The 14738-nt window shown below is 26.6% G+C and overlaps 1 protein-coding gene across 2 annotated transcripts; it reads left to right on the forward strand.

Annotated features, from left to right (window-relative positions):
• The first annotated feature begins 2540 nt into the window (after positions 1 to 2540).
• Positions 2541 to 9829, forward strand: LOC145834788 (uncharacterized). 2 transcript variants are annotated; one of them, XM_082942300.1, is made up of 7 exons: positions 2541 to 2623; positions 5322 to 5573; positions 6362 to 6475; positions 7379 to 7544; positions 8281 to 8361; positions 9087 to 9191; positions 9414 to 9829. In XM_082942300.1, the coding sequence occupies exons 2-7, from the start codon at positions 5331 to 5333 to the stop codon at positions 9638 to 9640; spliced, it is 936 nt and encodes a 311-aa protein (XP_082798426.1). In that variant the 5' UTR covers positions 2541 to 2623; positions 5322 to 5330; the 3' UTR covers positions 9641 to 9829. The 2 variants fall into 2 exon arrangements, with proteins under 2 accessions (XP_082798426.1, XP_082798427.1); XM_082942301.1 differs by having other exon boundaries at positions 5322 to 5495.
• The last annotated feature ends 4909 nt before the right edge of the window (positions 9830 to 14738 follow it).

The raw sequence follows: 14738 nt of genomic DNA on the forward strand, positions 1-14738 counted from the left end.
TTTTAATTAAAGTAACAACTATTTTGAAAAACTTTAAATCATTAATATTTTATTGAACATAAACGAAAATAGAAGTACTTTTTAATTACGCTCGACAGTATTTAAATTAAATTTAAAATGCTGTATTAACATTAACTAATAAAAAGACTTTATAAAAATTAATAAATTGTAACACAGTTATAATAAATGCGAAATAAATCAAATGTTTAATCAGTTTAATAAATGTAACACAACTATACTAATTAACTAGATAGAGGATAAAGTTAATTAAACTTTACTGATATCGTCATAACAAAATGTCTTTTCAGTAGTCCTTGAAATTTTATTTTTGTTATCCTAATTCTAACGTAAACATATTTCGGGACAATGTGTTTTCTTAAACAGCAATTTTACTAAATTTAACAACAAATAAAATACTGGTCGAAAAGTACTTCTACACTGTCTGTGTTGAAAAAATATTTTTAAAGTTGTGTATAATCATGACGAATAAACTTTGACTTTTTTTGTAATAAATATTACTTTTAACTAAGCCAAAATGGAAGTTTTAAATAAAGTATTTGTTTGTATATCTTGAATGTTTAAATGAAAGTAAAAAGTTTTTTAATAGTATTATTCTAGTATTATTAAAAACTTTCCAATGTGTTTTCAAAAAATCGTTTGCAATAATATGTTGGACTTAAAAAAGCAAGATTTTATTAAAGCAGACAGTGTATGAGGAGGTATTTTATATATATTTTTTTTTTTAACATAAACATGCAGAATGAAATTTTTTAGAGTAATTAAATAAGAAGTATGTTGTTTTTTCTTAAAGAAAAAGGTCGTTAAAAAATAACCAAGGCAGCATATTTTTTACAGATAGCATCATCTTTATTGTCTCAAACCACCCCAGGCCAATAAAATATAATGCTTATCGTTTGCATTATTTTAAGCACTTAACAGCTAAGTTTCGTCAAAAACGTTATTTTATGAAAAGTTTAGTAGTTAATTTAGTTTTTTAGAACTGTTTACTAGTTTACACTTACTTATTACTGGACAAGACTTAAAACGTTACGTCTTGTTAAAATGTTACGTCAAGTGGTGTGTGACTCGATAACCGAAAGGTCTATTCGTGCACTAGGCCCTAGGACCAAATACTTTGAGCATTATCTAAATAAAATCATTTTGATAAGTTTGTTATGTAATAAAGTTTGTTATGTAATAAACAATTATCTACAACAAATGTAAGCAAATACTAGTTTGTTATGCTACTAAAGTTACAAAGAGATTAAAACAATTTAAATGTCCTTTTAAAGACTTATAAACATACAGTATAGTATGTATCTTAAACATAAATTATTGTTTTAAGTTTATTAACATTTTAAAAAGCAAAAAAAAAAAAAGTTCTTACCATTGTACTTTTTAGACTTATAGTATAATAATTTAAATATTATAAAGATTAGATCAACTAAAATAAACAATATAGTTATACTTAGAGTTTTAATTTTTAAAACTATTAAAAAAAAACATTCTACTCGAAAATATAGACTTCAAAATAACAATGGACTATTTAAATTACTTGCTTTATAAATTAAGACTTAAAAAAATACTTTGTAGAATAACATTTTAACTTAAAACGTTTTAATGTAGCTAAAAATCATATACATACGCAATCTTTTTACAAGTAAGCAGTAGCTGCTTAACAATTATAATTCCTACATATTTGCTAAATAGTATTAACTATTACTTCGCTAAAAATTTCAGAACTTTAAAATACTTTGAAAAGTAAAATTACAGTTGTAGTTTTTTTTTCAGTATAGAAAAGTATTAAACAAATTGTATTAAGTTTATTTGTGTTAAATTTCGAAACAAAACCTTTTAAATTTATACTAGCTTTACTAAGAGCTAGACACAAAAGCATGGAGTTTAGTAATAAGTAAAATGCATTTAATAGGTACAAACCCGTCTAATCCTAACAAGTACTTGTTTGGTCAATTGATCATGACGTGCTAAGGGTTAGCGTAGAGGAAATAGTGGTCATTCGAAAGTTATTTACAGCTAATAAGCTTGCAAAGCATAAGCGACATACAAGTTAATTACATGGCTCTGAGTTCTTAATTTTCGTTTTAAAAGTTATTGTCAGCTAACAATAAATATTTGTAACTTATATTAGTCATAGCTAAGAAATATCAATAAACTAATTGTTTAAAAGGTTTGTTCTTTGATTAATGTAATTCTACTTAAAGCCCTTTGAACACTAGTTGGTTGAAAATATTGATAAAAATTCTAAAAACATAATTTTAGTCTCGTAAAAAATCTGACCAAGTAAATTTTTTTAACTATTTTACTAACAATATAAAACAGTAATCTTGTTATTGAGTTTTTTAATTAAAAGAAACAAGATCTTTTAAACGAAAAATTTCTTAACTACTTAAATATAATTCATGGTTTAAGTATTTTTTTTAAGAAAAAGAAAAAAAAAAGTTTTTTATATTTTCTAATGTATTTATTACAATTGTTTTATGGTGGAAAAATACACAAATTGATTATATTATTTTACAGCTTTTGAGACAGTGTAAAAAAAAATTTATTAAGCTTAATCAGTAATTTCATAAAAATTTGATGAATTGGAAGGATTAAAAAAAAAGTAGGTCCAAAGTTTGTACTGTTAAAATATAAAGTATTAAAATAGTAATTTTCTAAATTTTTAAAAAAAATTTAACTAAAAAAACTAAAAAGTAATATTTTAGTATTTAAATTAAAGGTTTAAAAATAAGTTATCTATTAAAACTGTAAAAAATAATACACAAAGTTTAAAATTATATGTATGTAAAGTTTAACCACAGATTTTGTGATTCATAGTTTGTGACTCAAATGTAGAAGGTAAGAAAAATTGTGTTTATAAATCTTGTTTACTGTCATTCATTTTTTAACACTGCAAATTTTTCCTTAGTGTAACAAAAAATACTAAAAATAGAATTTAAAAATGTTTTGTGAAAATCTAAGCTTTGGGTTTGTTTATGGTGAATAATAATATGATGTAGTCGTAGCGCATACTATATAATTTAATGTTGTTCTAATAAGGAATACGTTTGAATGAAATAGTTCGAACTCTGAATTTCAGAGAAATCTTATTTAAAAAATTGTATGTTTTACCTCTTGCTTTGTACTAAACTTTACATGATTATAGCTTTTAAATGTTTCATTAATTTCTGATATCTGTAATTAATGTGTTTTTAGTTAGAATAGATTAAACTAGTTTAAAATTGTAATTAAATTATAAAAACACTAAATGTCATACACTAAAACAAAATACATGCTCAATTTACAATATTTTTTTAGGTAAACTTGTCATTTCAAAATGTATAAACAACGATCGAAACTTTATAAAAATAGTTAAAATATAGCTAGTTAAAATTATTTAAAGTTATGAGATTAGCTTGTAATCACATAAAATTTATCAAATTAAATACTTCTAAAACATTCATCAAGCACATAATGTTTTTATCAAATTTATTTTCGCTTATTTATGAATTGTTCTGTTTATGCAAGTTTATAATGCATATTTATAATTGTATCAAATTTATAGTCAGTCTTAATTAATTTATATCATATTTATATAGAGCTAACTGTAGTATAAAATAGTCCATTTACAACTTGAAACAGATGAAAATAGCACAAAATAACTTAAATAACATAAATTACTCTATTTTATAACAATTATGCATAAAAGAAAGTTGTTTTTATTTGATAAAAAATGATATTAAAGCTTTTTTTTGTTTTTGTTTAACATAATAAATAAATTATAAAATTGTATAACAAATGATTTGATTTTTTATGGGAAGCTCTCGGTAACTGAGAAGTCTTTTTGTACACCAAATCCTTAGACCAACTCTTTTTTAAACATTTTCGTTCTTATTTTTGTTGGTGGTCAATAAACTTATCAGCTGATAATTATATGCTTTTATCAAAGTTTCTTTAGTTAAAAAAATACAACCTATGTCAGATTAATAAAACAGGTTACTTTAACTCCGATATACCAAATAATGATAATAAATGAAATTTAAAGTTTAAAAATAAGAATAAAATAAAAAAAGTAAAAGGTAGTAGCAACTTTATTTTCGATACTTTAATATTAGACATATAACACTATAATGAATTTAATTACAACCATTAAAATTGTATTTTAAACTTAGAAACGCATTTGCACTTGCAAAATTTTAGACTAATTGTAGTAATGTATTTTGAATTGACTGCATACTAACTTAATGTTTTACAATAAAATGGTTTGATTGTGACAATACAGATTTATTTACCTATTTAGACAAAATAACTTATTAAGATGATGTAAAAAAAAAAACTTTTAAAATAATTTTACTAAAACAACAACTTGTTTATAAAAAACAATTGTACATGATTTCGTTTAGTGAAACCTTTAACTTGTATTTTAAACTTAAGTTTTTAAACAAAAATATAGTTACTTATTTTAATAATCTAAAATGACTACGCAAACTTTTTTATAAAAGTAATAAGTTTACAAACATAATTTGTTACTAAGTAAAATTAAAATTATATCTTATTTAAATTGCAACGAAGTGAAATATCTTTTTTAAAAACTAACACTTTCTAAACAAAAATAGAATATAAGCTTCATTTTATTTCATTTTTTAAATATAATGAAACTCTTTTTTATTCAGTTTTCTGTCTTATCTTTAGAAGTTTATAAAGTTACAATACTAGAGTTAATTAAATTATAATATATATTTTTAAAGTATAGCACATATAAAGTAAATCAATAATAGGAATTGACGAGTCAAAAGTTAATTTTTAAACTTGCTATCGTACAATAAGTTACTGTTATATATCATTTGAGTGAGAAAAAGTATTTCAACAAAGCGAAAGAGTTAACTTTTTCACAACTAATTAATAGTAATTTAATTTTTTATACACGTAAATTAAAAGTTTCTGAAATTCTACATTGCAACTATTTTTTAATAATAAATTATGTTGTATGTACGTTATTTTTGAAACTAATCGTCTTGTGTTTTTAACGTAAACTTCTAACAATTTATTTTTTTACATTAACTAAAAGTTGTAATAGTTTACAACACATCTGTTTGTTTAATGTCTAGACCCTAGGTCGACATTTTTAGTCTCTAAATTATTTTTTTTTATCATATCAAATTTATCAGGCATGCTTAGAATTAAAAAGATAATTTAATTTTGAAAAAAAATTAACTTTTAAATATCTTTATTAGTTTTTTTTTGACTTGATTTTACTTAAAAAAGAATTTTTTTTTTTTTTTATTATCTTATAACAAAAAAATAGCTAATATACTAAATAGTACGTCATCATGACTACACGAAAGTTGTTGTACCACCGAGGGATAGATGACGAGGTTGGAACTTACATCACGGATTACATCGAAGCTGCAATGTGCTTTGTATTTGGTAGTCACCTCCTCATGAAAACTCTTTTTCAATCAACTTCGAACATAAAGTCTCGTACTAAAAACACGGTTGCTGTTGTTATAATAGAGTACTCCATGGGGGCTGGAGCTCTATTAGCAGGACTTGTACACCAATTTTTGCAACAAGTTTATTTCATAATAGTCTCACAGCTATTTTTTATTTAAAAAAGGATTTTTTATTCGAAACTTAAAAGAAATATGAATGATATAAGTTAAGTATACAAATTAAAACATATAGTGTTTCCATTTAAAATTCTAGAAAACACTTAAAATCATAACGATTAGAACGATCTTTACGAAAACAAGTTTATAATATTTAAATTGTTATTGTGGACTTTTTTTAATCATGTTCTATAATAAAGTTTTTTTATAGAAATAACTATTATAACTATAAAGAAAATTTGTTATACTTATAATTATAAGTAAAAAATCCAAAAATTTATCTTTAAGTGTTTGAAAATGATTTAGTAATAATTACCGTTTTTTGTTTTAATAAATTTTGTTGGTTTTTTTTTGAATTTACAAATACAAAGAAGTAAAAGGACTAAAAAAAGTTTTACTACAATTTATTCTAGATGTCAAATTCTATATTTGAGTAAAATATTATAAAATACAAAACAGTGTGTATAAAATATATACTATAAATTCATGATGAAAAATGTTTTACATACCTTTAAAAAACTTTATATAAAAATAAAAAACTTTTAAATTACTGTTAAGAATTTTGAAAATCTTTTTTGTCCTCTATTCAAAATAAAGTAATTATTGTCTGCTCTATTTTTTGATATAAATAAAATTAAGTAAAGATTGTGTTTTATTTTTTACTAAAATATATTAAATATATATAATCGTTGGTGCTTTTAAGAAACTACAAACATTATAAAAACATAAAGTTTAGTTAAAACATACTGTAGGTAGAAAATTATACTGACTGGACTTCAGATTGGAGATGGGTAATATTATGGCGAATCGGGTCTTCATTTGCTGCTTTTGAAATTGTTGGTCTTATATGGATTGGACAACAGATAGTTAGTTCATTTAAAGTTTTTCTAACTACTACTTCTAATCCTAAAAAATAAAAGTCAAAGCTGCAAAGACACTTTTATAAATGATTAAATTTACAAAACTATCTAATTGTATTTTTTTTTATCTCCATATAATAAACAAGGTATCATAAAGGATTTATATTATATAGTTTTAATATTTTCAATTTAATTAGAGCTCAAATTCCATATTGTGAAACTTTTAGTACATAACTTAATTAATATTTTTGTTGATTTCAATAAAAAGTCTTATATAAAATTTAGTATATTTGTTTGCTACGTCAAGTTATAGATTTGATGAAACAAGATTAAAAATTAAATATTTAAAAAATTCTAAACTCCGTTATTTATGAAGTTTACTAATGAACTTTATTGAACGACAAAAAAAGACGCTCAAATTATTTGGTCCTAGGACCTGGTGCACGAAAAAACCTTTCAGTCATCGAGTCGCACACCACGGATACCTTTAAACGTCTTGTCCAGGACTTAATTATATTTAATATATATTATATTTTGTATATGATATACCTATAAAATATTATAATAAACTAAAATGATAAATTTAAGTATAGTACATAATTTAATTTATTTGTAAATATTTAAACGAAATATGTACTAATAGTTAAAAGATTCTCTAATCTAAACTTAAAAGCTAACTATCATTAAAGTAATATCTTAAACATTTTTCTTTTTGAAAGTCGAAGTTTTAACTTAACAAGTTCTATATAACTTGAAATTAAAAAAACAACTTTTTTCTTTCAAAAGTTGTTTTAAAGGTTACGAAATGTAAAAAGTATAAAATGTACTCATCTTATTTTAAGTTGCTTCCTTGATAAGCTTAGTATTCAGTACAAAAGTAGACTTAAAACTTTAATTTGTTTTTAATAGTTAACCGAAGAAAAAGTATTAAGCTTATCAACGAAAAAAAGAAAGTTGTTGCTATGGATACCTCTTATTTTGTTTACATCAAGTATCTTTATTTATTGCCTTGCTATGTTAGCACATCCTAGTAATCCATGGGATTTACAAATCACTTTCATTTGTGTCTACCTAGGTATAAACGTTTATTAATACTCAATACTTTCAAAACTTAATTAGAATAGTATTAGTTTTATTCAGGGTTTCCCAAACTTTTTTTCAAAAGACCCCTTTTAAAGAATTTTAAAAAGCTATGGCCCCCTCCGACAACACTTCTCAAATAACTACCATTAAAATCGCCTAAGACTTTTTTTTTGTTTTTCATCATCAACTACACAATATCTAGTATAAGTTTCAAATTGAGGCGTTGTGGATCCCCCTTTTAAGGCTTGTGGCTCCCTAAATTTCCAATCTTTTTTCCATTATACCTCGTGTAAGTTTCAAAACTACCATTAAAAACCTATAAGACATTTTTTATTTATTTTTTGTGCTCTTCATCATCAATCATAAAATATCTAGTATAAGTTTCAAATTATGACCTCATGGCCCCTAATGGGGCCACTTGGCTCAGTTTCGGAAACCCTGGTTTAATTTGTTTATTTTGATATAAACTGAAATATTATGGTAGTGAAATTAAAAACTTTTTTTTTATAATTTTTTTTACAAAAAACAGCTTTCTTTAACCTAACTAGACTTTTATAGTATACAAGTACAATCTACCTACACAATACAAAGTACCTTTAAATAGTAGAGATTTTTTGTTTAAAAATAACATTACGTACAAACCGTTTACATATTTAGAATTCAAGTATATAAAATATACAATTTATCTACGAAAAGTATTTTTTATACTAAGTGAAACTTATTTACAGGTTCCTTAGCTAGTCTAATAATGATAATAGTAGCAACTATCTATGGTAAAAGAAAACTAGATAGAAAAAATGAAAACAACGGTGAAAAACTTATTATTTTTTAGTTTTCCGAAAAATTAACATTAAACAATTAAACAGTTAATTAAATCTTTTTTCAAATATAGTTAGTTTTAACACTTAAAGTTGTTTGCTCTGGTTTATACATATAATGAAAGAATATTAGTTGTTTTGCCAAGATTTATAATGACTGTTTATATATGTTGTTGTTGTAAATAATTTTATTTTTTTGCTCTTTTTTTCATTGATAATTTTTAACTGATTGATTAATATTTAAATAATTGTACTTATATATATTAAAAATATTTAAATCTAATCTTTAATTTACTTTCTTATTTCTAACAATTAATGTTTTGTATAACTTGAATAATTTTCTTAACATATTTTTTTATATATAAATTTAATATAACATCATAAGCATGATATCATAATACTGCTCAAAAACTTTTGTTTAAAATGTTTACGTTTTTATTTGTGCGTTGTTTTGTTAATAAACTGACTGAAGATCTGGTCTACTTTTCAAAGAAAATGAGACAATAGTTTAAACGTTCTGTCTTCTTGATCTTTTGTCCAAAGTTTTTGATTTTTGAAAAGTATATAAGAACTGGTAACTAAGTTTTTCTTAGTTTATTTTTTTACACTTCTTACAAAAGCATACATATTTCAATAAACAACTCATCTGTTTTGATTTTATCGTTTTATTTTATTTAAAAACTTTTTATATAAAAACGATGCAACAATTTATTTAGGTACATCAAAAACTAATAATAACTCAAAAACAACTTACGAATATCTGTGGTATAGAAAAGATTTAAGTTTGCACATTTTAGCTCCAATTTCATTTCTAATTGCAGGTTAGTTTGTTTTACATAAAAAGAAAAAAGTATACCTTAATAATTACGTTGTTGTTTTTTTTTGTTGTTGTTAAAATGTATTATTATGCTTATAGATAACTTAGTTAATTTATTGTAAAAACTCATAAAATAGTTTAAAAAACTTTGTCTTACATCATATAACAATAAAAGTAACTTTTAGTCTTCATGTAATACTTTTTTTAATATTTTTTTCTCAATTAGGAGTGGTCCACCAAGTTCTTGCAAGGACAGGTTGTAACCAAAGTGAAGGTTCTCCCGAAGCTCAAGGCTGTCCTCTTCCTCCCGAGTTCAATCATAATTCTGTTCTTCATCTCATGCTAATGGTTACTATGACCATTTATTTTATTGCCGAACTCCAAGCAATAAAAAGAAGAAATAATTTTTCAGAAAAATGTGATAAAACTGTTAAAGCTGAGACAATTACATGATTTTTTAATTTGCCGTAAACTATTTAAATAGTTAAACTGTCAATTCTAAATGGTTTAATTAGTATTTTTAGCACTACTTGAATTTTATTGACACAACAATGTTTATTTATTCCAAAAAAATTAGTACTTGTTAATAAAAATAAATGTTATTTGTCAAACAGAGTTTAATCAAATGCTAACTAATCACTACCTCAATTAATTAAGATATATTTTTAACTGAAGCTCTATGAATTAATAAATGTTAATTGCGTTTTAAGTACATAACTCAAAAAGTAATTTCTTTTTAATAATAGTTACTACAGGTCTAAAACTTAATTATTTAGACTATATATTCAAGTTTAAAACAAAATTGTTTTTTTTATTTATTATTTCTATATATTTTGTTAAATTTGTATTATTCTAACAGTTGAGTGATAGCGCTACTTAAATAAAATATTGAAAATAAACATAGAGACAATTTGTAATAAACTAAACATATTTTTACATAGCTGCTATATAAAAAACATAGATTATCATAGTTTAAAAATGTTGTAAATATTATACAAACTGATTACATGTAAATATTCTTAAGGTTCAACTTGCGATAAGTTGTGAGAGAAAACTGTCACCTAATTAAAAGAGCAAAGCTCACTGAAAAAAAGCACATCTTAATGCAGAATTTTAATGCTAAATTACATTTATACTACTGTTATTATAGTTTCATACCATAACGATAACTAATAAAATTGTTAGCAAACAACTATTTTCAAAAGTTTCTGTGCAAACTTTTTTTATTCACAGAAATGTCTAGCTTTTAAAAGTTTAAGGATATATACTGCTTTGGCAAGCATTAAATACGTTTTATATCTTTAAAACTATTTGTTGACTATTTTTCATAAAAAGACAACTTCTGTCGCATCATTTATGAACAAAAATTTAAACTGTTTTTTTTTTGTCATTATTTTCTTTAGTATCTTACCTTTCGCATGTAAGTAGCATTATTTGAAGCAAAATAAGTTGTCTTTTAATTTGTTCGACAAGCAGGCTGATTTAGAGGGAGCGGGTCAGAATGACACAGCGACAAAATGACACGGTCGTCAAAATGACACGGTGCGTCACTCTGGCACGGTGCGTCACTTTGGCACGGAGGGTCACTTTGGCACAGCGACAAAATGACACGGTGCGTCACTTTGACACAGCGACAAAATGACACGGTGCGTCACTCTGGCACGGTGCGTCACTTTGGCACGGAGGGTCACTTTGGCACAGCGATAAAATGACACGGTGCGTCACTTTGGCACAGCGACAAAATGACACGGTGCGTCACTCTGGCACGGTGCGTCACTTTGGCACGGAGGGTCACTTTGGCACAGCGACAAAATGACACGGTGCGTCACTTTGACACAGCGACAAAATGACACGGTGCGTCACTCTGGCACGGTGCGTCACTTTGGCACGGAGGGTCACTTTGGCACAGCGACAAAATGACACGGTGCGTCACTTTGACACAGCGACAAAATGACACGGTGCGTCACTCTGGCACGGTGCGTCACTTTGGCACGGAGGGTCACTTTGGCACAGCGACAAAATGACACGGTGCGTCACTTTGACACAGCGACAAAATGACACGGTGCGTCACTCTGGCACGGTGCGTCACTTTGGCACGGAGGGTCACTTTGGCACGGCGACAAAATGACACGGTGCGTCACTCTGGCACGGTGCGTCACTTTGGCACGGAGGGTCACTTTGGCACGGCGACAAAATGACACGGTGCGTCACCTTGGCACGGTGCGTCACTTTGGCACGGAGGGTCACTTTGGCACGGCGACAAAATGACACGGTGCGTCATTTTGGCATAGCGACAAAATGACACGGTGCGTCACTCTGGCACGGTGTCATTTTAAGTTTGTAGCAACACCTTCAAAAAATCATTGTGCATTTCACTTAAAGATCGAAATTTTGCGCCTCTATGCGATTTATGTTAGTTGCAACATATATCGTGCACTTAGAAGTAGAGTATATTGCTCTTTCGCAAATAAAATTGTGCACCTAAGCACTAAAAATGCATAGATAGAAGTATAAATACAAACAACCGCAAATAAATTAGTTTTTATAGCAAAAAATTCCTTACATCAAGCATCTCTTTAAACAAAACTCAATAAACCACTTCTACACACTTGTAATACAATTGTAGACTTGCTTTAACAAAATACAATTTTTCTTACTGTTATAATAGTAAAACTTCGCAAAATTAAACATTATCACAATTAATATTGCCAAGATTTGAAACTCTTTAAAAATTGGTTAGTAATTGTCTAAAATGTTTTCTCGCTGCGTTTTTTAATGGATTAGGCGTCTGACTCCTATTAGAATATTCCTAAAGCTCAGGCAACTCGTGGTCTACAATATCTCAATACAGATATTGGAGACCACGGGTTGCTCATGATAATTAGGTAAATAGCACATCGCTTTCACCAATTACTGCCGAATGCCCCATATTTTCAAAATATTGTCTATTTTATATCAAAAGCAAATAAAAAAAATTTTTTGTTACTTTTTCATCAGAAAGAAATTAACTCCTAATTAATAAACAAGATTGTTTTAAAATTAAAAAAAAAAAGTTTTTAGAAATCCTAGAAAACGTATTTATTTTTACAAAAACTTTTTTTTATTAGCAAGATAAAAAATTAAATATTATCTTCATAACAAAGTTAAGAAAAAACCGGGATTTTAAAACTTTGTAACAAAACTCAAGTACATAAAGTAGCAGAAATGTTTTACAAGCAAATTAAAATCTGCTTTTACTGTATTTTTATGAAATTTATTTATTGATTTTGTTTTAAATATAAATGCTACTTTATTGCTTATATGGAATAATATACTATAATATCTGTCATACTCTTAAGTTTAATTCTTTATATTTTAGGCTACAAAGTTTTGTAAAAATAAAAAAAACTTATAGTATTAACTTTAATAGAATTAACTAAATTGACGATAAACTTAGCATTTAATACACTATTTTTAAGAACAACTAATTTTAATTTATTAGGACTCAAGTTGTGTCAACGCCGTTTGTTACTAGCTTAGATTAAAAATTGGGCAATACCCTTGGTATTTAACTGAACATTAAAAGGGGCACATACATAATAAATATACGTATTGTTTTTGAATAGTTTAATGAAAGTTTTAATTGTAATATTTCTATTAATCCTCTTTTATCTGAAATGCTTGGTGCAACAAAAAGATTAAAAAAATTGACAGTTAAAAAAATATGTTTTAAACTGCTCGTAATAGATTGTTAAAGCATGTTATTTACGACTCGATAACTGAAATGTACTTTGGTATAACTTTTCGAGCGATAATCTTTTGTGGTTTAAAAAACAGTAATAAAAAAACTTTTATGTTTAAACAAATTAATAGATTAAATAGTAAACATATTTAATACAACTGGCTAGTTACTACAAAAGCAGCTTAACTCTGAATTTTTAAAAACTAGAGTTAAAACACGCATGACTTAATCTAACAACGAAATAACTTTGTATTAAATTACATCTAAATTATCTTTTTTTACAATTCCTGATAATAATTAATTAAACGTTTAACAAAAAGTACTAAATTTTATTCTAAATTCGTTATATAAATATGAAAAGTCGTGAAACGTTAAAAACAAAACTTAAGAATTTTCTTGTTTTTATACTATGACTTAAATTTTAAAGCATTGTATCATATATAGTTCTAAATGTATCAAGCTACTATAGTTTGAAAAAATATAATAAATCTTTTGTTTAACTAATTACTACCAAAATTTTATAATTAAAAGTTATATTACTGAAGAAGTTTAGTTTTGCTTATAAGTTTGTTATAATTTTGTTTTATAAAACTGAATGAAATCTTAAAATAAAAATAATTTGTTACATTATCGAACAAAAAACTTCTACTGTTTAGTTAAGCTTCTTAGTTTTGTTTTTTTAATTAACTATCAAATGTATATATCTAAAACGCTTTAAAAACTATTTTGTACAAATATTTTTAAAACTAATTTAATAAAATTTGAAATAAAGTTGTATTTTAAGGTTTACTTACATATTTAATGCGCATTTATATTTAAATCTTAATTTAGTTTTCAAGCATGTGCTTTGAACACTACATTTTTCTAAATATTTACAACTCGAATTCAAAATGTGTTACTTTTGGAGTAAAGATAATAATTAAAAGAATAATTGGTTTAACTCCAACTTCTGTGTTGTTATACTCACTTTTCCCAATTTTGCTTATAATTTTTACACGTACTATAGAAAAACTTTCAAATTAAGGTTTTTAAAAGTAATTTAAAATTAAAATTTAAAATTAAGCAGTATTAACGCTTATTGCAAAAATATAAAGTTAAAAGACCTTAAGAGCGAATATAGATGAAAAAAAACGGTGCAAAAAAGACAATTCATGCTATAGTGACGCACCGTGTCATTTTGTCGCTGTGTCAAAGTGACGCACCGTGTCATTTTGTCGCTGTGCCAAAATGACGCACCGTGCCAGAGTGACGCAACGTGTCATTTTGTCGCTATTCCAAAGTGACGCACCGTGTCATTTTGTCGCCGTGCCAAAGTGACGCACCGTGCCAGAGTGACGCACCGTGTCATTTTGTCGCCGTGCCAAAGTGACCCTCCGTGCCAAAGTGACGCACCGTGTCAGAGTGACGCACCGTGTCATTTTGTCGCTATGCCAAAATGACGCACCGTGTCATTTTGTCGCCGTGCCAAAGTGACCCTCCGTGCCAAAGTGACGCACCGTGCCATAGTGACGCAACGTGTCATTTTGTCGCTATGTCAAAGTGACGCACCGTGTCATTTTGTCGCTGTGCCAAAGTGACCCTCCGTGCCAAAGTGACGCACCGTGCCAGAGTGACGCACCGTGTCATTTTGTCGCAGTGTCAAAGTGACGCACCGTGTCATTTTGTCGCTGTGCCAAAGTGACCCTCCGTGCCATAGTGACGCACCGTGCCAGAGTGACGCACCGTGTCATTTTGTCGCTATGCCAAAATGACGCACCGTGTCATTTTGTCGCTGTGCCAAAGTGACCCTCCGTGCCATAGTGACGCACCGTGCCAAAGTGACGCACCGTG

Source organism: Thalia democratica, chromosome 4 (genome assembly GCF_965202585.1).
Source record: "Thalia democratica chromosome 4, ktThaDemo2.hap1.1, whole genome shotgun sequence".
Lineage (NCBI taxonomy): Eukaryota > Metazoa > Chordata > Thaliacea > Salpida > Salpidae > Thalia > Thalia democratica.

What these genes read in the sequence shown, in the direction of transcription:
- LOC145834788 (XM_082942300.1), top strand. Translation starts at nt 5,331, where the DNA reads ATGACTACACGAAAGTTGTTGTACCACCGAGGGATAGATGACGAGGTT. An exon ending in TTTCATTTGTGTCTACCTAG is followed by an intron (nt 7,545 to 8,280) that starts GTATAAACGTTT and finishes ACTTATTTACAG; the next exon opens with GTTCCTTAGCTAGTCTAATA. An exon ending in TAGAAAAAATGAAAACAACG is followed by an intron (nt 8,362 to 9,086) that starts GTGAAAAACTTA and finishes CAATTTATTTAG; the next exon opens with GTACATCAAAAACTAATAAT.